At 42.8% G+C, this 27,577-nt stretch overlaps 1 protein-coding gene across 1 annotated transcript in view; it reads right to left on the reverse strand.

The window, feature by feature from the left end:
- The window catches only part of dnah12 (dynein, axonemal, heavy chain 12), a 357,153-nt gene that overhangs the window by 112,765 nt on the left and 216,811 nt on the right, over window positions 1–27,577 (reverse strand). Inside the window, exons 42-45 of the mRNA XM_041191445.1 lie at window positions 15,042–15,220; window positions 7,793–7,985; window positions 7,518–7,679; window positions 3,613–3,807 (exon numbers count right to left, since the gene is read on the reverse strand). Coding sequence (XP_041047379.1) covers window positions 3,613–3,807; window positions 7,518–7,679; window positions 7,793–7,985; window positions 15,042–15,220 — 729 coding nt within the window. The remainder of the gene's footprint in view (window positions 1–3,612; window positions 3,808–7,517; window positions 7,680–7,792; window positions 7,986–15,041; window positions 15,221–27,577) is intronic.

A 27,577-nucleotide genomic window follows, 5' to 3' on the forward strand; every position in this document is an offset into this window, starting at 1 on the left:
GGCATTGTACTAGAGGTTTGGGGGGGAGGTTGTACCCCAAAGATTCCCCGGGGATTCGCCCCCACCCTGAACATTCAAAGGTAAAGTTTGCACAGCAATTTAAATTGCAAACTTTGGATGGTTCCGATTGGGTTACATCAATAGTTATGCAGAAAAAAGTTAGAAGAATTAAAACCTATTGCACAGACCCACACAAACCCTAGGGAATTCCCCTGACACCCCAGAATGCCCAGGGGACTCCACCCACACCCGACTTCTCCACCCCACAGGACTTCCCCACGCCCCCCAACCCCACAGTGGTCTTCCCCCAACCCCCTGCATGGGATACCCTCTAACCCCAGGGAATACACCTTGGCAGAAACTCCCTAACCTATGGGATATGCCTAACCCTACAGGGACTCTTCCCAAACCTCCCAGGGGTCTACCACACCCCCCACCCTCTGTCTATCCCCCTGGATGGAACTCCCCCTACCCTCAAGGGACTACACCCTGACAGGAACTACCCAACCTACGGGATATGCCCATCCCCACAGGGGTCTTCCCCACCCCCCCCCACCGCCTGCCACGAGCAACTCTCACCCCCAGCTACACGCCCCCACCTCCTAAGGACCAATCCAATACACCAGCCATCAGGCCCAAACTGAACCAACTTGACCTGACACCACCACCAACAGCGCTCCCCAGGCCAGGCCCAACTTCACCTGACATCCTCCCCACTGCCCCACAAAGGCCCAACATGATCTGACACCCACGCCCCAAGCCCGACCCAATTCGACAACACTCCACAAAGCCCGACCCAACACTACCCCACCCTCCAGGCTCGACTCTCACTCCCACCAACCCCTAGGCCTGACACTCAGCTCCTCCACCTGCCAGGTCACACTCTCACCCCATGGCCTGACCTGACCTGACCCGACACCACCCCCTGAGGCCCAACCATCTTCCATCCCACGCCAGAGCTGACCACCCCCACCCCAAGGCTCAACCCGACTTGCCCACTAGAAGGCTCAACATCTCTCTCCCCAGAGGCCTGACGCAACACCACCACACCCCACACTCTATCCTACCGAGGCCAAACCAGACACTTCCCCCATCACCGGTGCCCGACACAATCCAACGACCATCCTGAGGCCTGGCCCCACACCATCGCACCTTCTTCCCCAACTTCTGAATTCCAACTCGACACCCGACAACTCCACTCCCCCTCTCCCCACAAAAGGTCTGGCCCGACCCAACCACCCCACCTCCAAGTCACAACCCCACCCAAGATCCTCCCTCCCCTCACAAATTGTACCCACTTACCTTAATTACTTACCTTTTCAAGTATCTTTAAATTTAGCTGGACCTTTAAACTTACCTGGTTTATGGCAGCTAGTGCTGTAATAAATAAGGGGCATAGCCTCCTTGCATTCAACAGAGCTGCACTCAACACTAGGCCCTGGGGATGTACTGCATTGCCCAGATCCTGGCCAGCCTGAGTCAGTAGGTCAGGTGAGACAGGATCGAAAAATATTCAGGTAAAAAAGTAGGAGTGGAGTGGCAATCCGACTCTGATTGCCAATCCAAAGAAGTTCAGGCCCATTATATTTGGCCAATTCTGTACGTGTAAAACAAAAAGGAATTACAGCAGTTATGACAAAACAATTCAGCCAAATCTTTCCCCATTCAACTGCATTAGCCTCTGAAGACCACATAGATACCCTCTGACTGTGCTAACATTGCATGTTAATTAAATACAAGATATCATATTAACATAATGGATTCATACAGAGTTCTTCGAGCTGACCCCCTGAACCAGGGTGCAAGGGTAGTAGTGTTAGGGCTATTACTAGTCAAGGTGAGGTCACTGCAGAGGAACAATTAAATCACTGGATTTGTCATACGGCTTTAGGATCTTTGTAAAAAGAAGTTTCACTTCATTGACAACTGGCTGGAAAGTATGGGTTAGGGCTAGTTCTTTAGGAGGAAGAGCCTTCATATAAACTCCCTGGATGCATAAAAGTTGGTGTAGGGTTTCAAAATAGCTTGTAGGAAGTATTTATTTAAAACGGATCAGCCTGGGAATGGTATAGTCATTTTTAATGATAAGTTTACAGACTTAGATGATGACTGTTTATTTCTGGGATGCAGACAATTTCATTGCAGTGGAAGCATAGAAATTAACCTAAAAGATTCCAAGAGATGCAGAAACGATGCAGTAGGTTTAAGAACAGGTGGGGTTGCTCTCTCTTAACAACGAGCGTTTAACAGTTTTAGAGTGTTGTGCTTTTGATTCAGCTGAGACTATCTGGGTCCAAATAGATCAGGCTCATGGGAGGGGCTGATTATTGGTTATTCCTACATAACAAGTTGCTAGAAGAAAATTTCTTGAAGCATGCCTTTCAAAGAAATGATCCAAAAGGTTGACACTGATGCCATCAACAGAACCAACATATTTAGATGCAATAGTTTTGATTGTTTTTTTTTTAAAAAAAGGGATCTGAGAAGGATTCTCCAGATTTTGTTTCCTCCAATTGAATGGGTTTTATCTTTTTTCTTGACTCGCCCAGGAGATTATATGACTCTTGGATGGAGTCAGAAAGGTATATATTGTGATGCACAAAGCATTGCAGTTGTGTGGCATATACTGGCTGGACCAAACTTTTCCAGTTCATTATTGTTATGTTTGTGTGGTAAAGTGAGGCATCCAGTCCCTTTAAGCAAATGCAAGTGTACTGATCATGTGACAGCACTGACGAATCACTGTACAGGGAACTGTAAGTCTAGCTCTGGAGGTTTCTGAGTGAGCAAATATGATCTGGTGCTCTGCCCTATGTCTCAGTAAACCATCGCTGTTTATTCTTACATCAATCTCTCCCCATTACTGATTGCAAGCAATAATTGAGGAGAACATATGAAGGTGTGCAGTTAGCACTTGGTTGGCCAACGAACTAATTTATCCAAGACATAAAAGTTTGTAGGTTTCCTTATTATAATAACCGCCTTGAATTGTAGAATGAATATGCAAAGAAGGAAGTTATTCGCCCATCATGCTGTGACAACTCTTTGAAAGAGCTAGCCAATTGGTTCTGCTTCCTGCTCTTTATCCATGGCCCTGCCATATAGAAACATAGAAACTAGGAGCAGGAGTAGGTAATTTGGCCTTTGAGCCTGCTCCGCCATTCAATATGATCATGGCTGATCCTCTATCTCAACGCCATAGTCCCGCTTTCTCCCCATACCCCTTGATGCTCTTAATATTCAAAAAATTATCAATTTCCTTCTTGAATATACTCAGTGACTCAGCCTCCACAGCATTCTGTGGTAGAGAATTCCACAGGTTGACCAGCCTCTGAGCGAAGAAATCCTCACCTCATCTCAATTTTCTTTTGAATATTACTGTTGAATCTGCTTCCATTGCATGCAGTGCATTCCATTCCACAACAACTTAATGTGCAAGAAAAAAAAGTTCTTATGTCACCATTGGTTGTTTTGACAATCACTTTAAATCTGTACCTTCTGATTAACGTCCCTTCTCCCTCATCCCTCTTGTCATTCTAGTAAGTCTCTTCTATATCTTTTCTACTTGAACAGTAGATTCGCATTATTATACATTGGAAATCTTTAACACACCTGGAACCAGTCAATAGTGCAACAGTTGATGAGTGAAGGGAACTGTCTCAGACGATTTCGGAAAGCATCTCCAATGGGGCTGAAGGCCACCACAACATGTAAGTTCTCTCTGCAGCGACTCACAAAGAAAGCGAAGAGAGCTAGAGGACTGAAGTCCGCATTTTTGTTTCCTGCTTGAGCTGCTACGCGGACACCCTATGTAATTAAAATAGAATTTATTAAATGCTGTTAAAATTTACTCGCACAATCATCAAATATTGCCTCTTTCTTATTTAAAAACACTGTCCCTGAAATTCCTTGGATCACAATCTTAATGGTTGTGCAAGCATTGCACCCAACATTAGCCTCCAGCATTGATACTTCTAGAACTTGCAGGTTGATTGGGAGTGGACTTCATTACTATGAACCAAACAAAGTAAATGCCACTAAATCTACCTTCCTATCTGTGAATACTTCAATTGTTTGACTCGGCAAACCGCTCTCAGTTTGCTCCTTTCTATATTCTTTGGTTGATTAAAAATGCAGAACTGCCAACCTCATTCATAAGCTGTTAGATCCATAAATGAATCAATCATATGTCTATGTGTTTAACCCATCCTCAAGCCTGTTATTACAGAAGAAATAAAAAACTTTGCAACACATATGACAAATTAGGCTGAGGCTCCCTCAGCTTTAAAATAAACAGTGAGGTGAGGGATCAAGTTTGGGAAAATGTGATAAATTAAACAGAGAAAAGAAGATAAGAGAGCCAGGAAGGAATAAGGAATATGATGATCAAAGCGTGGCAGGAAGGGACAGAATGTACAAAACCTAAATGTGTACCAGCAGACAAAGCTAGATTAACAAAAATATTAAAAATATGGAACTAAAGGCTCTGCATCTAAGTGTATGTAGTATCCATAACAAAACAGATGAATTGAAAGCGCAAAAATGATCTGATAGCCATTACAGAGACATGGCTTCAAGATGACAAAGACTGGTACCTGAATATTCAAGGATACATGACATTTAGGAAGGACAGGAAGCTAAGGAAAGGTGGAGGGGTAGCTCTGTTAATTAAGGATGACATTGGTACAATAGAGAGGAATGAGCTTAGTTCTAGAGATCAAGATGTAGAATCAGTTTGGAAAGAGATGAGAAATAGTAAAGGTAAGAAGTCACTTGTGGGAATGGTTTATATGCTCCCCAACAATAATCACACTGTAGGACAATAAAAATAATGGGAGCTTGTGAGAAAGATACGGCGATAATCATGGGTGATTTCAATCTACATATGGATTGGATGAACCAGAGTGGCAAATTGGCAGATTGTCCTGGATGTTGAGTTCATTGTGTTTTCGGACAAGTTTCTTAGAGCAACACATTCTAGAGCCAACCAGAGGGCAGACTATACTAGATCTGATAATGTGCAACGAGGCAGAATTAATTAATGACCTCGTAGTAAAGACACCCCTAGATGGCCGTAATCATAATATGACTGAATTTCACATTCAATTTGAGGGAGTGAGGAGGCGATTAAAGACTAACGTTTTAAACTTAAATAAGAGTAATTATGAGGGCATGATCACAGAGATGGCTAAAGTGACCTGGGAAATTAAGTGATAGATCAGTAGAGATGCTGTGGCAGACATTTAAGAAGATATTTCAAAATACTCTGAAAAGATACATTGCAGTGAGAAAAAAAGACTCCAAGGGAAGGATGCACCATCAGTGGCTACCTAAGGAAATTAAAGCTGGTATCAAATTGAAAGAAAAAAAAGCACATAATTCTGCAAAGATGAATGGCAGTTCAGAAGATTGGACAGAATATAAAGAACAGCAAAGATTAACAAGAGGAAGAAATTAGAGTATGAGAGAAAGCTAGCTAGAAATATAAAAACAGAGAGTAAGAGTATTTGAAATGGAAAAGAGTAAGTAAAGAGAGCATTGGGCCTCCAGAGAGAGAGTCTGGGGAATTAATAATGGAAAATAAGGAAATGGCAGATGAACCGAACAGATATGTTGTTTCCATCGTCACTATAAAGGATACAAATAACATCCCAGAAATAAGTGTGAATCAGGAAGTGAAAGGGAGGGAGGAACTCAAAACAATTATAATCACCAGGGAAAAAGTACTGAGAAAATAATTAGAACTGAAAGCTGACAAGTCCCCATGTCCTGATGGACTTCAGTCTGGGGCCTTAAAGGAACTGGCTGCTGAAATTGTAGGTGCATTGGTCTTAATTTTCCAAAATTTTCTAGATTTGGGGAAGATCCCAACACATTGGAAAATAGTGAACATAACTCCTCTATTCAAGAAGGCAGGAAACTACAGGCTGTTAACTTAATATCTGTCATTGGGAAATTGCTAGGATCTATTATTAAGGAGGTTATAGCAGGGCATTTAGAAAATCCAAAAGCAATCAGGCAGAGTCAACATGGGCCGGGATTTTCTAGCCCTGGTGCAGTGGGTCCTGCTTTGGCGGATGTAGCAAGCCATTCAAAAGTCCATTGACTTTAGTGGGACAAGGAGATCCCGCTGGTGGGAAGGGCCATAAAATTCTGGCCGTGGTTTTGTGTAAGGGAAATCATGTTTGACTAATTAATTGGAGAAAGTAACAAGCAATGTAGATAGAGGGGAACCTGTGGATATGCTGTACCTAGATTTCCAGAAGGCATTTGACAAATTGCCACATCAAAGGTTACCACAGAAAATAAGAGTTCATGTTGTAAGGGAGTAACATATTAGCATTATAGAGGATTGATTAGCTAACAGGAAACAGAGAGTAGGCATAAATGGGTCATTTTCGAGTTGGCAAGATGTGACGAGTCCAGTGCCCCAGGAATCAGTTCTAGGGCCTCAGTTAATTACAATTTATATCAATGACTTGGATGAAGGGACTGAATGTATTGTTGCTACATTTGCTGATGACACAAAGATAGGAAGAAAAGTAAGTTGTGAAGCGGACATAAGGAGCCTGCAAAGGGATGGACAAAAAATTGGCAGGTGGAGTATAATGTGAGAACATGTGAACTTGTTCACTTTGGCAGGAAGAATTGAAAAGCAGTATACTATTTAAATAGAGAGAGATTGCGAAACTCTGAGGTGCAAAGGGATCTGGGTGTCCTGGTATATGAATCATAATAAGTTAGTATGCAGGTATAGCAAATGATTAGGAAGGCAAATGGAATGTTGTCGTTTATTGTGAGGGGAATGGAATATAAAAATAAGGATGTTTTGCTACAGTTGTATAGGGTGTTGGTGAGACCACAGCTGGAGTAGTATACAGTTTTGGTCTCCTTATTTAAGAAAGGATATAAATTTGTGAGCAGTTCAGAGAAGGTTAGTGGGTTATCTTCTGAGAGAAGGTTGAACAGGCTGGGCCTGCATCCATTGGAGCTTAGAAGAATGAAAGCTAATCTTATTGCAACATAAGATCCTGAGGGGATTTGACAAGGAGGGTGTTGAATGGATGTTTTTTCCTTGTGGGAGAGACTAGAACTAGGGGACACTATTTAAAATAAGGGGTCTCCCATTCAAGACTGAGATAAAGACAAACTTTTTCCCTCAAAGGGTTGTTAGGCTTTAAAAGAACTATCCAATTAGTTGCACATCCCTGTTCATTTCCATATAACACCCTTCAACTAACTGTTCTGGAAATTATTTGTTAAAATCAACATTTTTTTCGGGCTGGGCTCCTGAATCAACTTGCACAAAAATCTGCACCTTAGACAAATGCTTTATTCTGGGGGAAAATATCATCCAATCTGTGGTACAACTACAACATTATGCATTTTAATAAAAATACAACTGATATATAGCAATGCATCAAATCAAATGCTATCCATCACAACATCTAAGCACGATTGTAAACATTTTAAATTTTCATGATTTTTGTGCAATTTGAATAATAGATGTTTCACACCTCCATGATCTCCTGTTTTTCATCAGCTGCAAAAAGATTTGGCACTTCACCAGTATTGAGTAAACTGTCTACATCCTCCAGGAATGCCTCGTCTTTAATTTGTGTGTCTGTAATCAGGAACACAATGGGCTGGCCTTTCATTCCTGCACTTCGAAGCAAATGCTATCAAAAAACAAAATAGTTGCATACAAGGCAACTTTTTAGTGATAAAATGGAAGTAAATTTATTAATGTGAATTAGCAGTGATGCTGACCAGATTAAAAAACAAATGTTACCTTTAAATCCTCTCTCCATTCATTCATCCCATAGCTCTTAGAGATTTCAGGCTGAAAGATTATCATTTTAGCCATTGATGTGGCCAAACGAGTCATGGACTGACGGCCACTTCCCCCGACTCCCACCAGAAGAGCATTACCTCTTGCTTGTTTCAGTACTCGACTGATCCGGGACAAATGTTCCAACATATACCTAGCAGAAAATGTAAATTTGACATTATTCATCTGTGGTTTAACTTATTTTAAAAACAAATGACACATTGTGATTACTGCAATCATTCGAACTTAAATCTATACTGGGAAAATAATTTGTCTTAAAGAATATATCGAAAAGACTTTGCTGGATGCAGACCTGTGCAGAGACAATAGCAGTGGTGGCAGAGGTTAAAATAGTGGTGAGAGACAGTGCAAGGGAACATACTGGCAGAGAAACAAAGAGAAAGTGGAGAAACAGCGTAGAACTGATCGGCGTATATCCAAATACACAAGGAGTGATGCCAGAGGACAGCAGGTAGATGATTGGGGTTGGTGAGCATTAGTATTTTTTTAAACTGAGATGGTGGTTTAAAGTTTATAGTTTAGCTAGTTAAACTAATTCATAAAATTGCTGTTGGGGTAAGTATAATAGCTATTAAGGGATGTATTAACAGTATTAGCACAAAGCAGATAGAGAGGCATCAATTAAAATTAATAGTTTATACAAGATATTAACTAGATTCTAAAAGAGGGAAATAGATTTTTTCTTAGATCATGGATGGGCAGCTGAGATCTGTTGCTTGCAATTCATGCGCGATGTGAGAACTTCACCCTCTGTCTTGAGGACCATGTATATAAGAAGTGTCTCCAATTGCTTGAGATCGAGCTCAGGATTCCAGAGCTTAGGAGGCAGCTGGAGTCACTGTGGAGCATCAAGAAAGATGAGAGCTTCCTGGATCATACATTCCATAGGCAGTGAGAGTTCTGGATAGTAGAGATGGCCACCTGGAAGAGCAAGAAGAGGCAGGAGGTACAGGGGTCTTTGGAATGTGTGCCACTCTCAAACCAGTGCTTAACTTTGGAGAATGTCAGGAGTGATGACACCTTAAAGGAGTGCAGTCTAGACTATGGCACTAATAGGCAAGGGACTGCATAGGAGGGAAAAGAAGATAGTAATAATGCAGCCTTTATAGGAGATTCCATAGATAGCAGGAGAGACAGCATTTCTATAACTGTCATCATGAGTTCCACATGATGTATTGTTTCCCTAGTTCCAGAGTAAAGGACATCACACAGAGAATGCAGAATATTCTGCAAGGGGAAGAGAACGAGCCAGAAGTTGTGGTACACCTTGGTACCAATGACATACAGGAAACAAATATAGAGGTCATAGAGTTATATTTTTAGGAGTTAGGGAGGAAGTTAAAGTAGGAGCTCAAGGGTAGTAACCTTTGGATTTCTCCCAGTGCCATGCACCAGCAAAGTAGAAATAGGAAGATAGGGAGGAATAATGCATGGCTTGAGCTCTGTTGCAGAGGGGACTATGATATAGTGGCAAATATGGAAGTGTGGCTTAAAACAGTGAGAAGTAGGCACTTAATATTCAAGAATACAAGGTGTTCAGCAAAGCTTGAGAAGAAAAAGAGAGGTAGAGTGGCAGTACTGATGAAGGAAAATATTGTAGTGTTGGATAGGGAGCATGTCCTTGAGGAGGCAAAGACAAAATCTATTTGGTTAGAGTTGAGAAGCAAAAAAGGCATAAAAATGTCACAGAGTATTCTAAAGTTGCAAGAACTGTAGGATAGTGATATTGGGGGACTTTAATTACCCAAAGATTGATTGGGATAATATTCAAAAGTAAGGAGGGGGAGAAATTTTGAAATGTATTCAAGAGAAATTCCTTGATCAGTATATTCTCAGTCTAACTAGAAAGGAGGCATTGCTAGATCTAGGGGTGCAAGCAAATGAGGTGGGCCAAGTGGAGCAAATGATAGCAGTGAACACTTGGGCAAGAATAATCATAAGGTTTAGATTAGTAATGGAGAAGAGCAAGGAACAATCTAAAGTAGAAGTTCTAATTTGGAAAAGGGCTAACATCAGTGGGTTGAAAAGATCTAGTCAGGCTAAAATGGAACTAATATTGACAGGAAAAACTGTAATGGAAAATCGGGTGCCCTTTAAGGAGGAGGTGCTTAGGCACAATCTAGGTACATTCCAACAAGGCTGAAAGATAAGGGAACCAAAACTAGGGCTCCTTGGATAACAAGGCTGATAGTGAATATAATGAAATTTTAAAAAGAGGATGTATGATCCATGTTAGGTGATTTCCTCAAGCAAGAATCTGGCCAAATACTATAAGCTGAGAGGAGGAGTGAAGAGGAAAGTAAGACTGGCAAATAGAGAATATGGGAGAAAAATGACAGTTAACCTACAAAGAAACCCAGAAATCTTTTACTGGCATCTAAATAGTAAGCAGATAGTAAGAAGTGGGATGTGGCTTATTAGAGATAAAGAGGGTGATACGTGCTTAGAGGGGCAGGGAATGCTAGAATAGTTAATGACTATTTGTATCGATATTTACTATAGAAGAGGGTTCTCTTGGTATATCGGTAGAAGCGGGGATGTTAGAGGTAATGGATGCGGTAAAAGTTGAGAGGGAGGTGGTACTGGAAAGGCTGGCTATGCTTAGAGTGGATAAGTCACCTGATATGGATGGCTTGGATCCCAGGTTACTAAAGGAAGTGGAAGTGGAGATAGTGGAAGAGTTTGCCATAATCTTCCATTCTTCCCCAGATACAGGGGAGGTGCCAAGCGATTGAAAAGTAGCAAATGTGACAGTCATGTTCAAGAAAAGGTGTAAGGACATACCTGGTAACTACATAGGAACATAGGACTTAGGAGTAGAAGTAGGCCATTCAGACCTTCAAACCTGCTCTGCCATTCAATAAGATCATGGATGGTCTGGTTGAGGTCTCACCTCCACTTTGCTGTATGCCCCCAGAACCATTGACTTCTTTGTCTATCAAAAATCTGTCCTCTCTCCTCACCACCAAACCTTCCTTCCAGGTGAACATAGTACTTAGAGGCAGGGATAGACATTTGGCCTTTCAGAGCTGCTCTGCCATTTGATAAGATCATGGCTGCTCTGGTTGTGGTCTGAACTCCACTTTCCTGTCTGCCTTATAGCCGTTGTCTCTGTCTATCAAAAATTTATCTAACTCTGCCTTGGATAAATTCAATGACCTAGCCTCCCACTGCTTTCTAGGAATGAGAATTCAACATACAAATGATTCTTTTAGGGAAAAAAGTTCTCCTCATCTCCATGTTAAACAGTAGATCTCTTATTCTTAAATGGTGTCCCTAGTTCTAGTCACTCCCACAAGTGCAAGCATCCTCCCAGTATGCACCCTATCAAATTCCCTCAGGATCTTAAATGTTTCAGTAAGATCACCTCTCATTCTTCTAAGCTCCAATGGGTATAGGCCCAACGTTCAACCTTTCTTCATAAGATAATCACCCCGCACCCCCCCATCCAAGAATGAGTCAAGTGAACCTTCTCTGAGCTGCTTCTAACTCAATTATATATATTTTTTTCAAATAAGTTAGACCAAAACTGTACACAGCATTCCAGGTATGGTCTCACCAAGGCCCTGTAGAGCTGCTGTAAAACTTTGCTACTTTTATTGCAAGGAAGATGGAAAATAAAGACCAACATTCCATTTGCCTTCCTAATCACTTGCTGTACCTGTATGTTAACTTTTTGTGATTCATGTACAAGGACACCCAGATCCCTCTGTACTACCGAGATTTGCAATCTCTCTCCATTTAAATAGCATACTGCTTTTCTATTCTTCCTGCCAACGTGGATAAGTTCAATAATTAGGGAAAAAAATCAATAGGCACAAAGAGGCATCAGTTAGCCAACATGGATTTGTAAAAGGCAGTTCCTGCTTGACTAATCTAATTGAATGTTCAGATAAAGTACAGAGAAGGTTGATGAATGAAAGCAATGGATGTTGCTTATATGATTTTAAGAAAGCATTTTGACAAAGTACCATATAAATGGCTGGTTAACAAAATTAAAACTCATGGAATAAGAGGATCAGCATCACCTTGGGCAAAAAATTAGCTTAAAGTGAGAAAATGCTGAGTTGTGGTAAATGGTTGTTTTCAGATTGGAGGATGATTGACAGTGGTTTTCCCCAAGGTTCAGTACTGGGACTACTGTTTTTTTATATAAACACATGATTGAATATTGGAATATAGAGTAAAATTTCAAAATTTGCCAATGTTACCAAGTTTGAAGGTGCAGCCTACAGAGAATGATACCAATTGACTTCAACTGGACATAGATAGGTTGACAGAATGGACAGACAAGTGGCAGATGAAATTTAATATAGAGAAGTCTGAGGTGATGTATTTTGGCAGAAGGGATAGGGAAAGGCAATATGGGCTTAATGGCACAGTTCTAAAGAGGGTGCAGAGACAGAGGAATTTCGGTGTTCGTGTACACAGATCCTTGAAAGTGGCACGACATAACAAGAGAGTAGTTAGCAAAGGATATGGGATTTTGGGCTTCATAAATAGAGATATTGAGTACAAAAGTAGGGGAACTGTGCTGAACCTTTATAAAGCTCTGGTTAGGTCACAACTAGAGTATAGAGTACAGTGGCTACTAGAACTTTGTGCACAGTGTGGGCTTTGCATTACCAACATCTCTTTCCAGGACAGGCATCAGCACAACCTATCCTCTAGCCAATTCTGCAGCTCGCCTCCACAAAATTGGCAGGCTGAGACTACCCACCCCAAATGGGGTCAGGGCCTGAAAGCAGTCCTGTCCTGGTTTCCTGACCCTGAAAGGAAAATCCTGCTCTTAATTTCCACTCAATGCTTTTACTTGATGAGACACCAGAAATTGAGTCCACTGTATGGAGAAATTGCAGTCAAATGTTGAAATTTCAGAATTGGTAGTACTTTTTCATTTAATTGAAATTAATGTTAGCTTTTCTAACTCTTAAATGGTTATTCCAGTTCAAACACATTTTTGTGATCCTGTTTGTGTGCAATAATCCCAAATCTGAAGAAACTAGAGCAATTTGTCTTTCGCTCATTATAAGGATCAGCAACAATACCATCAGAGGCCTGATTTCCATGGTGTTAGTTTATTCTTCATGATTCCTATTCAGTATTTAAATTAAAATATAATTCTGATTACCATGAGTGAAACATAGAATTTTCACTTTCCTGAAAGGCTTATTTTATTTTGATTTGCACACTTTATGGATGAATTACCACTACAAGATCATGTACTCCCTTCTCCCACTGATCTTCAGTGCAGAGGATGAAAACAACATCAAAAATGTTGAAAATACTTCATTTAATTGATTGGCTGCATATTTCACCAGTACTATCTGCAGTTAGCCAACCATCGAACTCTGGAGCCAGGATTTTTAGGATGGAGGAGTTTCCCTTCCTGCCATCTGAGGAGTTGCTAGAGTACACATCCCTACTGATACTGCCTGCCCCACAGCCATTTAGCACTTCAACAAGCGTTAATTGTCTGGAAGCAGGACTTCCACCCCTCACTCAGGAGGAAGTCCCATCCCTGAGAGCTGCCAGCCAATCAGATTTACCGGCAGCTCTCTAATCCCTGCAGCATCCGCAGTGGGCAGGACTGGGACTGCAAGCAGTCCCACGGGCCTAAGTCCCAAGGGTCCAGGACCAGGTAAGTATTGGGGGTCTCAAGGTGGGGTGGAGTGGGGAGGTGAGGCCCAAGGGGTCTCAGTGGAAAGGGCCAGTGGGGGTGGGGGGGGAGGTGGTGGGAGGACCTGCAGGGGCTAATCTTTTTTTTGGGGTGGGTGGGGGGCGCATGGGTACCTAATGTTAAGAGGTGGCTACTAATGGAGGCGCCCCAGCACCAATCCCCCCAAAACCGCCTGAGGCCTGGATAGAGTCACTTTTCAGGCTTCTCTCCTGTCCCTGAACTCCTCCTGCCAGCCTGAAAATTGAGGTTGGGCAGGAAATGGCCCTTAAATGGTCAATAATCGGCCATTTAAAGGGCTCACCAATTGGGGCAAGGGTGAGTAGGCTGTCCCAACGTAAAATTATAGAGAGGTCATGGTGGAAGGAAACCTGGTGGGAAGGCCATCAAAGAAATTTGACAGATTCTACAAATCCACAGGCAGGGGAATGTAAAATTCTGCCCTAGGTTATGTGGCTACAGCTGCATACAGCAATTGCTCATCACTCCATGTAATCAGGTTAACTTGAATTGAAAGGAGAATAAGCCAGATTCAGTTATTCTGTGGGTTACTGGTAACTCAATTTGTTTTGGATAGTTAATTCAGCACTGAGCCTTGAAAGTTGGCAAAGCTGTATAAGGGTATGGTGAGCATTGCTGTGACATCTTCCACCACGAGAGCACAAATCTGTGTGACCATCTGCCTGGATATGTTCTTTGACATGTCCAGGTAGTTCCAACTTTGGCAGTAGTTCCTATGCTGTGGATATGGCCCCCATTGTCTTCTTGCCCTTTGTTCCTCTACTCTGCCTTCCTCATGCCTGGAGCTCTGCCTTTGCTGCTGAGGATATTGATCATCATCACTGGACCCAAAATCTGAGATCTGCTACCTTCTTTATTCTTAGCTGGATTCGCAATAATTTCTGGAAGCTTAGTCCCCTCCTCTTATATCCCCACAATGACAGGAGGGTCACAACCTCCTGCATTGCCTAGGCATGTACAGATCATTCTCCCACAACCTCTACATAGCTGATGGCATGTGTGTGCCAGGGGCTGAGTGCCCCTCTCAGAGTCCTTCCTTTATGAACCCACCTAACTTGATAATATGGCTATGATTGGCTACCCGCTGTGTTGCTGCCTCCATGCACCTTGCCTATTCCTGACCCAGCATGTAAAAATCCCAAATTGATTTTCATAATGTTATATTTATGTTTCACAATAAATGTTAGCATTTATTAACCTCATTCTCATATCTGGTGGGTTTCCGGGGTTTATCTTCCCCCATTCTTACAAATCTCGCCGACAGCAGGAATGGCAATGGGAAACCGGCATGCCAGGCAGCACTGTCAGTTTTAGCGCCTGCCTGCCTCTGTTTCAGCTCCCATCAGGACCTAAAAATTCTGCCCCAAGGTGCTTCTTCAAAGAAAGGTGGAAAAAAATCAAGAGGCAACTTGTCTCATACTGCCCTTAAATGCCTCAGTGGAAAAAGCAGACATTACACAATATATGAGGGAAAATATTGTTTAAAAGTACCTGAATATAACCAGATTCATCTGGGTTTTATGGGTCTGATTATACTCATCAAGGCACATCACTACCACCTGATTAAACTCATTAACTGAGGGAACCTCTGCATACAATCGTTCATCTCTTTCCAAATCAGGATTCATGTAGTCACCAAACAATAGGCTTCTCAAATCCTCTTCAGTGACCTACAGTAAAATAAATTGCTGAGTTATCACAAAATCCAGAAGCATTGTAAAGAATAGCAAAAATTACTCATTGAGAACTTAGGGATTTATACCTACAGGTATCTTATGATGAATATCAAATAAAAGACTGGAATGTGAAAACCTCTCTGCAAAGAGTCGTTCCACTTCAAGGAATCATGGTCAACAATGAGGACATTGTATGCAACACAATCTTCAAGGTTGCACATAGCTCCATATATTTCTTACTTGATTTATAAATAATTCAAATACTATTAATCATAGAGAAAATCTTGTCTCTTTCAAGGAGCTATTCAATAATCCTACTATCTTGCTCTTTACCCATATCCCTGCAATTTTTTTCCTTATCAAATATATATTTAATTCCTTCCTGAAAGTTATTAGTGAATCTGCTTTCACCACCTTTCAGGCAGTGAATTCCAGATCATAAAATTCACTGCAGTTTACAAGGACCTAGGGATTCACAGGTGAAGCAAAATATCTGTAGACTTTGTCTCTTGGTTGTCTGCAATGTTTGTGTTTTAAAACTGTTGGTTAAAACAGATGAGGAATACTAGTGTTGCCACTGTCTCTCATGGTGACAAATTCAAGTTCTACAAGAAAAACTGTGAATGGAAAATGCTGTCTTTGATGCGTGATGCAGCTGTGCTAAGATGATGGGACAACTAATTGCATGTTAACCTTATGCTGTGAAGCTAAAGTTATCATTTTCTAGCTGGAAATATTAAAATAATAGTGATTCCATGTGTAACAATGCTTGCACTTAAAGTTATTGAGGAAATCTATTTCCAGTTAACTTAATTACTGCTTTCGTCAATTAGACTAATTTGTGCAGTTCTATGAATATCTTTCGCTTCTGGCGCAAGTACACTTCCGATTTCACAGACAGGCACTACATTCTTTGATAATTAAAATGTTAAAATATTTATGTCAACAACTATTATTTTATCCCTCTTTCACCAATCCTTTGCCTGGTTCCATAGTCACCGCACAAAGCTATAAAGGGCCACAGTGCAGAAGGAAGCCACTCAGTTTATCATGTTTTTGATACAGCAATCCAAAACTAATCTGACTGCACAACCCATACCCGGATGATCCAGCATGGAGTGATGATTCCGGCGAGCTTATAATAAGATGAAGTCTTGAAATTAGGTTCCCGACGGGAAACATGGCCCGCCATTGATGGGTGGAGCGGACGATCACAAACTGGCTTTATGACGACGTGAAACCAATTTTTGTGTGTCCCAGATATTTTCTGCTCCCATCCACTTTGCTCAGGACTTTGAGGTTTGTTTGCCTACCTTGCTTCAGGCAGCTCCCATGCTCATCGGCATCAGGTTTTGCAGGCAGCACATCACTTTTTGGGGAGCTCTACCTACCAGACCAGCCATAAGGCAGAGGTGGCTTTTCAATGGCTGCAGGTCTAGGGCTTGCTTTGGAAGGAGGAGAAGTGGCCTCAGGCAAGGGAAGAAGCTGCAGGGTGAGGGCTGTACAGGGTGTGTGCGGGGATACATGTTGATCTGGGCAAATGGCCTCAAAATGGTGACAGCTGAGGAGGCAGTCTCCAGAGGAGATGAGGCCAGATGGAAATGTAAGAGTCTGTGAGAGTGAATGATGATGTCCCTTGAGTGAGATGCCAGTGGAAGTGTTATGGCCTTGTGACAGGTCACTGAACTCTTCTTGGCTTTCAGGGCCATGTCTTCACTGGAGCAATCCTGGGCTGCAAGCATTGAGAACTGCATGCAAGGCTGCAGTTTAGATATGGCACTGCGAGTAAAGAAACGGTGAGGTAACGATGTGGCAGGTGATTTAGAGGCTGCTTGCCAGCGAGGCGTGTTTCTGCATAATTAATGAGGTGGGAAGCAGAAGGTATGAAAACCCGCCATTACAGCCACTGGGTAAAAGGTTGTTTTTCACACCTGCTACCACACTTAGCGCAATGCTGGGATGATTCTGCCCTATGCATAAAGTAAATCTACAATTAAAGTTAATGACATTGGATTTTTGCAAAAAATGTTACTATATTACGAGAAGTTAAGGAGTAATAAGTACTACCATGGGGGGAATTTAATACAATTTACACGGGTTCAGCCCAGTGGGAAACCCACATCGCTTCTGAGGGGGAGGCCCAACCGGATTAAATGCCTGTCAGTCATTAACTGGCCAGCATCGGGTCTTCCCAGGGATTCAGGACCCCGGAGTCAGAAATCCTGCCTGCTGAGAGCTGCTGGCCAATTGGAGGCTTGCAGCTGTCCATTACAGGTAGCATCACTGGAAGCAATGGCTGCTGCTAGTAATGCACTCAGGGAGAAGCCTAGGATTGCCAAGGGGAAAAGTCCACAGGTGAGTAATGGCGGATGGGAGTCATGGGTGTGCCAGCCAGGGGGATTGGAGGCAAGTGTTGTGAGGTGGCTTTCAGCAGCCCAACCTCCTGCCCAATATGGTTTCCCTCAAACAGGCACCTTTAAAGATGCCTTTAAAGGAGCTCCCATGAAGGCCATAGGCAAACCTGGTGGGCTGAAGGATAATTGGTGTCAATTGGCTTATTAATGAGCCTAATTGACAGCCTGCCATGAGTGGGTGAGTTTCCCAAATTGGTATTGCCTGCCTCCATTTTAATTGCATGAGGTTTTCCTCTGCTGGGAGACTCACATGTGGCTTTTCCTGGGATTAGTGGGCCCAGCCACCATGTTTCCCACCGAGATGGGCTGTATTAAATCCAGCTCCATATTTATTTCATGAGTAAAAGATATACTGTCCTGTCAAGATCAAATTTTCATGTTCCTCAAGAAAACTGGGATGAAAATAAATTAAACATATTACAGCTTTGTCTCATGAAGTTAATATATAATATAGAGAACATTTTAAAATATATGTTTTTTGTAAATTGTGAGTATAATGAAATTGGGCAATGTGTTCACATTCCCAGCAATGGCTGAGGTCTTCTGTAAATAATCAATTGCAGAGATAAGACAATAGTGGAGTTCTATGAATCAATTTCAAATACATTATTTTGTGTCTAGATGACACTGGCAGTTTCATTTCTCCTGATAGAACTTCATAGAATTTAAAACTTAGTAACAGCCGTTTGGTTGAATGAAGGGTGCTAAACATAGAGCTGAAGGTAAATTATAAATCATAAAATATTACTTTCTAATCCTTGCAGTAAAATGCCTTAATTGTTTATATACAAAATGAGTTGCAAACAGTATTATATAACATGCAATTAAATTAAAGTAAATTATAATATGATGTCAATGTGATACAGTGAGAAAACCTAAAAGGGAACTTGAAGTGACCAGAATATTCAACTTTTAAAATCAAGAAATCAGACTCAGAGCAGAGGTCAAATGACGGGAATGGAGTAAGAAGTGGCCAAAGACAGCTCCCATGATTTCTGTAATTTATTCCCATAAAAATTGTTGATATTGGGTTAAACAGTTCCGCTTTTTAGGGTTTATTCTGATGCTCAACATACATTCGAAATGTCTAAACCCAGAGGCAAACGTAATCAGAATGAAATCAGGCCTGGTGCTTTACCCGGTGTCCGGTAACATCATGGTGGGTTCCCGTGCTGAATTTAATTCTGACAGCACACTTGCTGACTTAGAGCACTGTTCTAGCTGATTTTATTAGACTCTGTTCGGAACTATGTTCCTCTGTTGCTACTCTACAAGCCTCTGTCGCCTCCTTCAATCAAAGGCTGCGGAATTTTGAACAGCTACTGACTCGAGTGACAGAATTGCTGCTCTGGAGACCTGCTGCACCCAGCTTGGAAGCCCAAAATACTAAATTGCTGACGAAGGCAGATGACTTGAAGAATCACAGATAAAGACAAAATTTAAGGATTCTCTCAGTGCCCGAAGATACGGAGCAGGGAAACCCTCCAACTTTTACTGAGGTACATCACTTGGAGGTTTTCGGCAAGGAGAGTCTCAATTCATCGCCAGTAGTGGATCAAGCCCATTGCTCTTTTGTGTTGCAGCCACAGCATGGCGAGCCGCCAAGGCAGATAATACTAAGACTGCATCACTATAGAATGAAGGAGCAAATTATGCATCTGTCGAGAGAAAAGAGTCAACTATACTTTCGTGGAAGCAAGATATTCATCTACCCTGACCACAGTGTGGGTCTAGCCCAACGTTGTGGAGAATATAAATTTGTTAAAACCCAGATTCGTGAAGCCGGACTTAAATATAGCCTTCTCCACCCTGCTCGCCTGCATGTAGCTTTCAACGGAATGAATAAGATTCTCAACATGCGGCAGGAAGCTTCAGCCTTTTTCCAAGGACACAATTATATCTTATCTTAATAAGCCATATCGTGACTTTACTGAGGGCAATACGGTACTCAATGTTTAACTAAGTAACTATGCGTGATGGTTCTGTTACACGATAAGTTATGTTGGCTATACCAATCTCTTTGTATCTGATGTCCAAACTTCATTAATTGTGGGAAGTTTTACATAAGCCCAAGGGTGTTTATTCTTTACCTTTTACCAAATGTGCAATTAAATTCTTTGAGTTGAATCTATCTTTATAATCTCCCTTTCTTGCTGAGTACTGTATTACAAACTGTTGCTTCTGGGCAAATTCTGCATCTTGTTTAGCATATGCTGAGCTTTACAATACTTCTGTTTGGGATATTGTTATGATCCCCAGCTGAGGTTGTCCCTGGACAAGCCTGATCCCAGGATGGAACCCAGCTTGATAGATCCTAACTTTTATTTGTTTGTTTCGATACATGGATAGAGGCTACTGAACAGAGTCACTGGAGTCAGCAAATGAACTTTTAACAAAAGCATAAAACATTTATTACATAAGAAAAGATGAACTATATTACAATACTCCTTCACCCACAACTATACCTTTACAGATATATACAGATTTGTAAGGATAACAAGTTACAAAAGCTATCATATATACTAATGTTCATAGCAAGTACACGGTCCGTGTAAATCAAGAAATACCCTGTGGTCAGACACACCACACTCTGAAAACAAGTGACAGATGCTGCCTCAACCAGATGCTATAGATCTCTCCTTAACTCCCCGAGACGCCTGTTTCACCATGAGCCAACCGGTCTCACTGAACTCCATCTTTCACATGAGGGTTTCCAATCACCATTCTCCAAGAACTCGCTTTGAAATCTTCTCCCAAACCAGTGCTTTCTTTCAGACACCTTCGCAAGGATTCACCTCCAGGGTTTCGAACTCTCCTTCTGATATTCCTCTCCGTTGGGTCACCACATGCATTCAATCTGTTTTCCATGCACTCTCTCTCACTGACTCAGCCATCAACAGTACAACACTGCTTCACATGACCATGGCAAAGAGTTACAGACCTTCAGCCATCTCTTTTGACCTTCTGGCCTCTTGCATGTTGTTCTCACTTTAAATCTGCTTTCCGCAATTTGTCTCTCTTTAAAGAACAAAGAAAAGTACAGCACAGGAACAGGCCCTTCGGCCCTCCAAGCCTGAGCCAATCATATTGCCGTCAACTATAACATTGTGCACTTCCGGGGTCCGTATCCCTCTATTCCCATCCTATTCATGTATTTGTCAAGCTGCTTCTTAAACACCACTATTGTACCTGCTTCCACCACCTCCTCTGGCAGCAAATTCCAGACACTCATTACCCTCTGCGTAAAAAACTTGCCCCGCACATCACCTCTATAGTTTTCTCCTCTCACCTTAAATCTATGTCCCCTAGTAATTGACTCTTCCACCCTGGGGAAAAAGCTTCTGACTATCTACTCTGTCCATGCCACTCATGATTTTGTAAACTTCTATCAAGTCGCCCCTCAATCTCCGTCGCTATAGTGAGAACAATCAGAGTTTCTCCAACCTCTTCTCATAGCTAATAACCTCCAGACCAGGCAGCATCCTGGTAAACCTCTCCAACGCCTCCATATCCTTCTGGTAATGTGGCGACCAGAATTGCATGCAATATTCCCAGTGTGGCCTAACCAAGGTTCTATACAGCTGCAGCATGACTTCCCAGCTTTTATACTCAATACCCCTGCCAATGAAGGCAAGCATGCCATATGCCTTCCTGACTACCTTATCCACCGCGTTGCCACTTTCAGTGACCTGTGGACCTGTACACCCAGATCCCTATGCCCGTCAATGCACTTAAGGGTTCTGCCATTTACTGTATAATTCCTGCCTGTATTAGACCTTCCAAAATGCATTACCTCGCATTTGTCCAGATTAAACTCCATCTGCCATTTCTCCGCCCAAGTCTCCAACCGATCTATATCCCGTTGTATCCTTTGACAATCCTCTTCACTATCTGCGACTCCTCCAACCTTAGTGTCATCTGCAAACTTACTAATTAGCCCAGTTACATTTTCTTCCAAATCATTTATGTATACTACAAACAGCAAAAGTCCCAGCACTGATCCCTGTGGAACTCCACTAGTCACAGCTCTCCATTCAGAAAAGCACCCTTCCAATGCTACCTTCTGCCTTCTATGACCAAGCCAATTCTGTATCCATCTTGCCAGCTCACCTCTGATCCCGTGCGACTTTACCTTCTGTACCAGTCTGCCATGAGGGACCTTGTCAAAAGCCTTACTGAAATCCATGTATATAACATCCACTGCCCTTCCATCATCGATCATCTTTGTCACTTCCTCGAAAAACTCGATTGAGTGAGTGAGACACGACCTCCCCTTCACAAAACCATGCTGCCTCTCACTAATACGCCCATTTGCTTCCAAATGGTAGTAAATCCTGTCACGAAGAATCTTCTCCAATAATTTCCCTACCACTGACGTAAGGCTCACCAGCCTGTAATTTCCTGGATTATCCCCGCTACCCATCTTAAACAATGGAACAACATTGACCATTCTCCAGTCCTCTGGGACCTCACCCGTAGCCAGTGAGGATGCAAACATTTCTGTCAAGGCCCCAGCAATCTCCTCCCTTGCCTCCCTCAGTACTCTGGGGTAGATCCCATCTGGCCCAGGGGACTTATCCACCTTAATATTCTTCAAGACGCCTAAGACCTCTTTTTTGATCTCAACATGATCCAGGCTATCTACACACTCTTCCCTAGACAAATCGACCGCTAAGTCCTTCTCTTTGGTGAATACTGATGAGAAGTATTCATTTAGTATCTCTCCCATTTCTTCTGGCTCCACACACAGATTCCCACCTCTGTCCCTGAGTGGGCCTACCCTTTCCCTGGCTACCCTCTTGCATTTTACATATGTATAAAAGGCCTTGGGATTTTCCTTAATCCTGGTTGCCAGTGACTTTTCATGACCCCTTTTAGCCCTCCTGACTCTTGCTTAAGTTTCTTCCTATTTTCTTTATATTCTTCACGGCCTTCATCTGTTCCCAGCCTTCTAGCCCTTACGAATGTTTCCCTTTTCTCTTTGACTAATCTCGCAATATCCTTCGTTATTCAAGGTTCCTGAAACTTGCATGCTTATCCTTCATCCTAGCAGGAACATGCCGGTCCTGAATTGTTATCAGCTGACGTTTGAAAGCCCCCCACATGTCAATTGTTGATTTGCCCCCAAACATCCGGCTCCAGTCTAGATTCCTCAGTTCCTGCCTAATATTGTTATAATTAGCCTTCCCCCAATTAAGCACCTTAACCCGAGGACTCCTGTTATCCTTATCCACCAATACCTTGAAACTTACTGAATTATGGTCACTTTTCCCGAAGTGCTCCCCTACTGAAACTTTGACCACCTGGCCGGGTTCATTCCCTAATACCAGGTCCAGTATTGCCCCTTCCCTAGTTGGACTATCTATATATTGTCTCAGGAAGCCCTCCTGGATGCACCTTACAAATGCTGCACCATCCAAACCTCTAGCACTAAGTGATTCCCAATCAATATAGGGAAAGCTAAAATCACCTACCACAACAACCCTATTGCTTTTACATCTTTCCAAAATTTGCCTAAATAACTGTTCCTCAATCTCTCTCAGGCAATTGGGAGGCCTATAGTAAACCCCCAACATTGTGACTGCACCCTTTCTATTCCAGAGCTCTACCCATATTGCCTCATTGCATGAGCCCACCGAGGTGTCCTCCTGTCGTACAGCTGTGATATTCCCCTTAACCAGTAGTGCAACGCCCCCACCTCTTCTACATCCCTCTCTATCCTGCCTGAAACATCTAAATCCTGGAATTTTTATCTGCCAATCCTGTCCATCCTTCAACCAAGTCTCTGTAATAGCAATAACATCATAGTCCCAATTACTAATCCAAGCTCTAAGCGCATCTGCCTTGCCTGTTATACTTCTCTCATTGAAACAAATGTAGTTCAGACCCCCAGTCCCACTGTGTTCAGTAATTTCTCCCTGCCTGCCCTTCCTCTTAGTCCTACTGGCCATATTCACTGGTTCCCAGTCATTTATTTCACCTGCTGACCTATTGCTCTGGTTCCCACCCCCCTGCCATACTAGTTTAAACCCTCCCGAGTGACACTAGCAAACCTCGCAGCCAGGATATTAGTGCCCCTCCAGTTTAGATGCAACCCGTCCTTCCTGTACAGGTCCTACCTGCCCCGGCAGAGATCCCACTGATCCAAATATCGGAAACCATCCCTCCTACACCATCTGTTCAGCCACGTGTTCAGCTGCATTATCTTCCTATTTCTAGCCTCACTGGCACGTGGCACAAGGAGTAATCCTGAGATTACAACCCTAGAGGTCCTGTTTTTTAACTTTCTGCCTAACTCCCTGAACTCCTGCTGCAGGGACCTTGTCACTCTTCCTGCCTATGTTGTTAGTACCAATGTGTACCACGACCTCTGGCTGTTCTCCCTCCCCATTCAGAATGTCCTGTACCCGATCAGAGACATCCTGGACCCTGGCACCAGGGAGGCAACATATCATCCTGGTGTCTCTTTCACGACCACAGAAGCGCCTATCTGAACCCCTGACTATAGAGTCCCCTATGACAATTGCTCTTCTGTGCTTTGACCCCCCCTGCTGAACAACAGAGACAGCCATGGTGCCACTGCTCTGGCTACTGCTGTTGTTTTCCCCTGATAGGCCATCCCCCGCAACAGTATCCAAAACGGTATACCTGTTAGAGAGGGGGACGGCCACAGAGGATTTCTGCACTGACTACCTGCCCCTTCTAGCAGGCACCCATCTATCTGTCTTTACCTTGAGTGTGACCACGTCTCCAAAACTCCTATCAATGACGCTTTCCGCCACCTGAATGCTCCTAAATGCATCCAACTGCTGCTCCAGCCAATCCACGTGGTCTGTGAGGAGCTGCAATTGGGTACATTTCCTGCAGATGTAGTTGTCCGGGACACTTGAAGCATCACAGATTTCCCACATCCCACAGGTGAAGCACTTCACCCCAGCAACTGCCATTTCAAGAACTATTTAACAAATTAATTTCAATCTAATAACTGCTTAGTGACTCCTTATTAACTATACATTCCCTAGGGCTAGATTTCTACTATAAATGCTGAATTCTAAGAACAGTAATCCCCTGATTCTGGTCTAGATACCCTCTACTTATTAATTAAGTGATTAATTTATTTGGTTTAATTAGTTTAACAATGTTTTAATTTCAAATTCAGTGTAGATTCTCTACCAGCCAATCAGGTCACAGATTTACCGTGATGCCACTTTTAATTAACATTTTTTTATGACCCCAAGGTCCGCGAATCCCCGAGGTCAAGTTTTTATACGCACCGCTCTGGAATTCCGCCCTCCGGCTCTGCTCCCTGGAACTCTCCTCGCGCTCTTTTACCCTGTGTCTCTGCCGCTCTCCTCATTCTCTTTTACCCCACGTCTCCGCCGCTGTCCTCGCGCTCTTTTACCCCACATCTCCGCCGCTGTCCTCGCACTCTTTTACCCCATGTCTCCGCCGCTCTCCTCGCGTTCTTTTATCCTGTGACTCCACCACTTGGAGTCACAGGATAAAAGCTTGGAGCCTTTCTCTCTGTCCCTCACTCTTAACTTCACTTGACAAGACCTTTTCTAGGTTCCTGTCCTTCCCTTTGACTAAAAGGTCTTCTTGGGACTTCCTTCTGTTCCGCTCCCCTGGATTTTTGGGATCTTTTCTATAGCTTGGGACTGGCTATCTGTCCCTTTTGCTCCAGTCTCTCCTGGCAACTACTTTCAAAACCAACTGAACTCAAACAGCTTCCAAATCAAAACTGCTGTTTCTAGTTTTTTCAGATTGTCTGTGAGAGGGACCTGCCTCTCTGGACCCCTGTTGCTAGGCAACAGCCCAGGTTTTTTTTATTACTCTTGTGTTTGCTTGACTGCTCTTACAGTCGTAAAACTCTCATTAGAAATGCAGGCACCTTTTAAAGTGAAACTAAAACTCAAACTCAATTTGACCTTTTCTTAACTCACAGATACAGAAATAAAAATCAAATTTAAACATTAAGGCTAAAACTCATTCCTAGTATCCACAAATACCAATATAATTTACTTAAACTATCTCTATTTCCTAGCAATATTTGATTGTATAATGCTTTAATATGGGTGGTCTTTTCAAGACAATAAGATAGGTATGAATAGTACGTTAGCTGTGAGGGGTAGCATTCACCTCGTTTGGGTGGAGATGTAAGCTTTTCTGTCCTTCTTCCTCTTTTTTTCCTCCCTTCTCTTCTCTCTTCTTTTTTCTCTTGTTCTTTTCCAAATATACATATATACTTTCCTTTTGGTCAGCTTTTAACATTCTTCAGGCGGATGAGCTCTGGTTCAAAAATATTTAATCCTTTATTTGTAATGTATGGGGACCATATGCTTTGATACGCTTTTATTATTATAATATCCACTAATATGAAGGCCCCCTAATAAGGTGGTTGTTCAATCCATTTTATCACCTGGAATGTGAAAGGTCTAAATCACCCAGTTAAAAGAAATAAAGTGTTCTCTCATTTACATCATTTAAAAGTGGGCATTGCCTTCCTGCAGGAAACTCACTTGCGTACATCTGACCATTTTCAAATGCGGAAGGGTTGGGTTGGGCAGGGCAGATGTCTCATTCTAATTTTCATTGTAAAGCAAGAGGTGCAGCAAATCTAATCCATAAAGGCATTCCCTTTGTTTACTCTCAGGTTATAACTGACCCTAACGGCTGCTATGTTATAGTACAAGGCAGACTTTTTAACTGTTCATTGATCCTAGCTAATATATATGCACCCAATTAGGATGATCACCGTTTCATTCAAACATATTATTTTCCATGCCTGATTTAGACTCATATCATTTACCTCTTGGAGGAGACTTTAACTGTGTTCTTAACCCAAATTTAGATCGCTCATCCACAAAATCTGTTTCAATATCAAAATCAGCTTCAGCCATCAGGGCCAGAATTTTATGTCCTGTGGGCGGGTGGGTGCCCAACATGTCCAGCTGTGAAACAGTGCGAGATGACGTTGGACGAGCGTCCCAACGTCATCGCACACTTGCGTGATATCTCACTCAGCAGGCTAGCGCTGCAGTTGGAAGCGCGCCATCGACAATTAAGCAGGCAATTAAGCCCATTAAGGAAGCACTTGAACGTGATTTTTCATGACCCATTCACTTTTACAGTTGACGGATGGGCCAATCGGCCTTTACATTTTTGCTCAAACCTTGATCTAGGGTGGAAGCTCTGTTTGAGTTCAGTTGGTTTGAAGGCAGCTGTTAAGCAGAAGCAGCCTAAAAGGAGACAGATAGCAAGTCCCAAATCTCTGTCAAATCTCCGTGGGGAAATAAGAGCTAGATGTCTGTGGTCTGGCTTTTTTAAGCGGTATGCTTTCAGGTGCTTGATTGTGCTGCATGGACATATTTTGCGGCATTTTTTTGTTTAGTTTATTCTGTTGAGGTCTGCAGCTCCCTGAGCAGCTGTGTGCCTTCAGGGAGCTCACTGGAAGCTTCACCAGCATCCACGGTGACGGCGGGATCCACTGTCTTCCCACACCCACCAGCAGTGCTGGGCTTTTCGCAGTGCGCATTTCACACTGGCTGGCCGTTAATTGGCATGCCAGCACGAAATCGTGGTTGGGGGCCCAACAAGCAAAAAATTAATCCCAGGTCTTTTCTGGACACACATGGGACAGAATTTTCCCATTGGCGTGTGGGGGCGGGCCCCGCATGCCTGATGTAAAATGACACAAAGTGATATCGGGCAAGCATCCTGACATCACCATGCACCATCGCAATATTTCGTTGGGCGTGCCTGCCTTTAATTAACCGGCTATTTAAAGCCCTTGAGGCGCCAATCGATGGCAATTTTTCGGCGCCTGTGCAATCTTCAGGTCAGTGCATGGGCGCAACAGGCAGGCGGGTAGGGCACATTTGTATAAAACCTTATCGATGGGTGGGATAAGAGGGCTCACTGGGGTCGAAAGTGTGCT

This window comes from Carcharodon carcharias, chromosome 7 (assembly GCF_017639515.1).
Source record: "Carcharodon carcharias isolate sCarCar2 chromosome 7, sCarCar2.pri, whole genome shotgun sequence".
Classification (NCBI taxonomy): Eukaryota; Metazoa; Chordata; class Chondrichthyes; order Lamniformes; family Lamnidae; genus Carcharodon; species Carcharodon carcharias.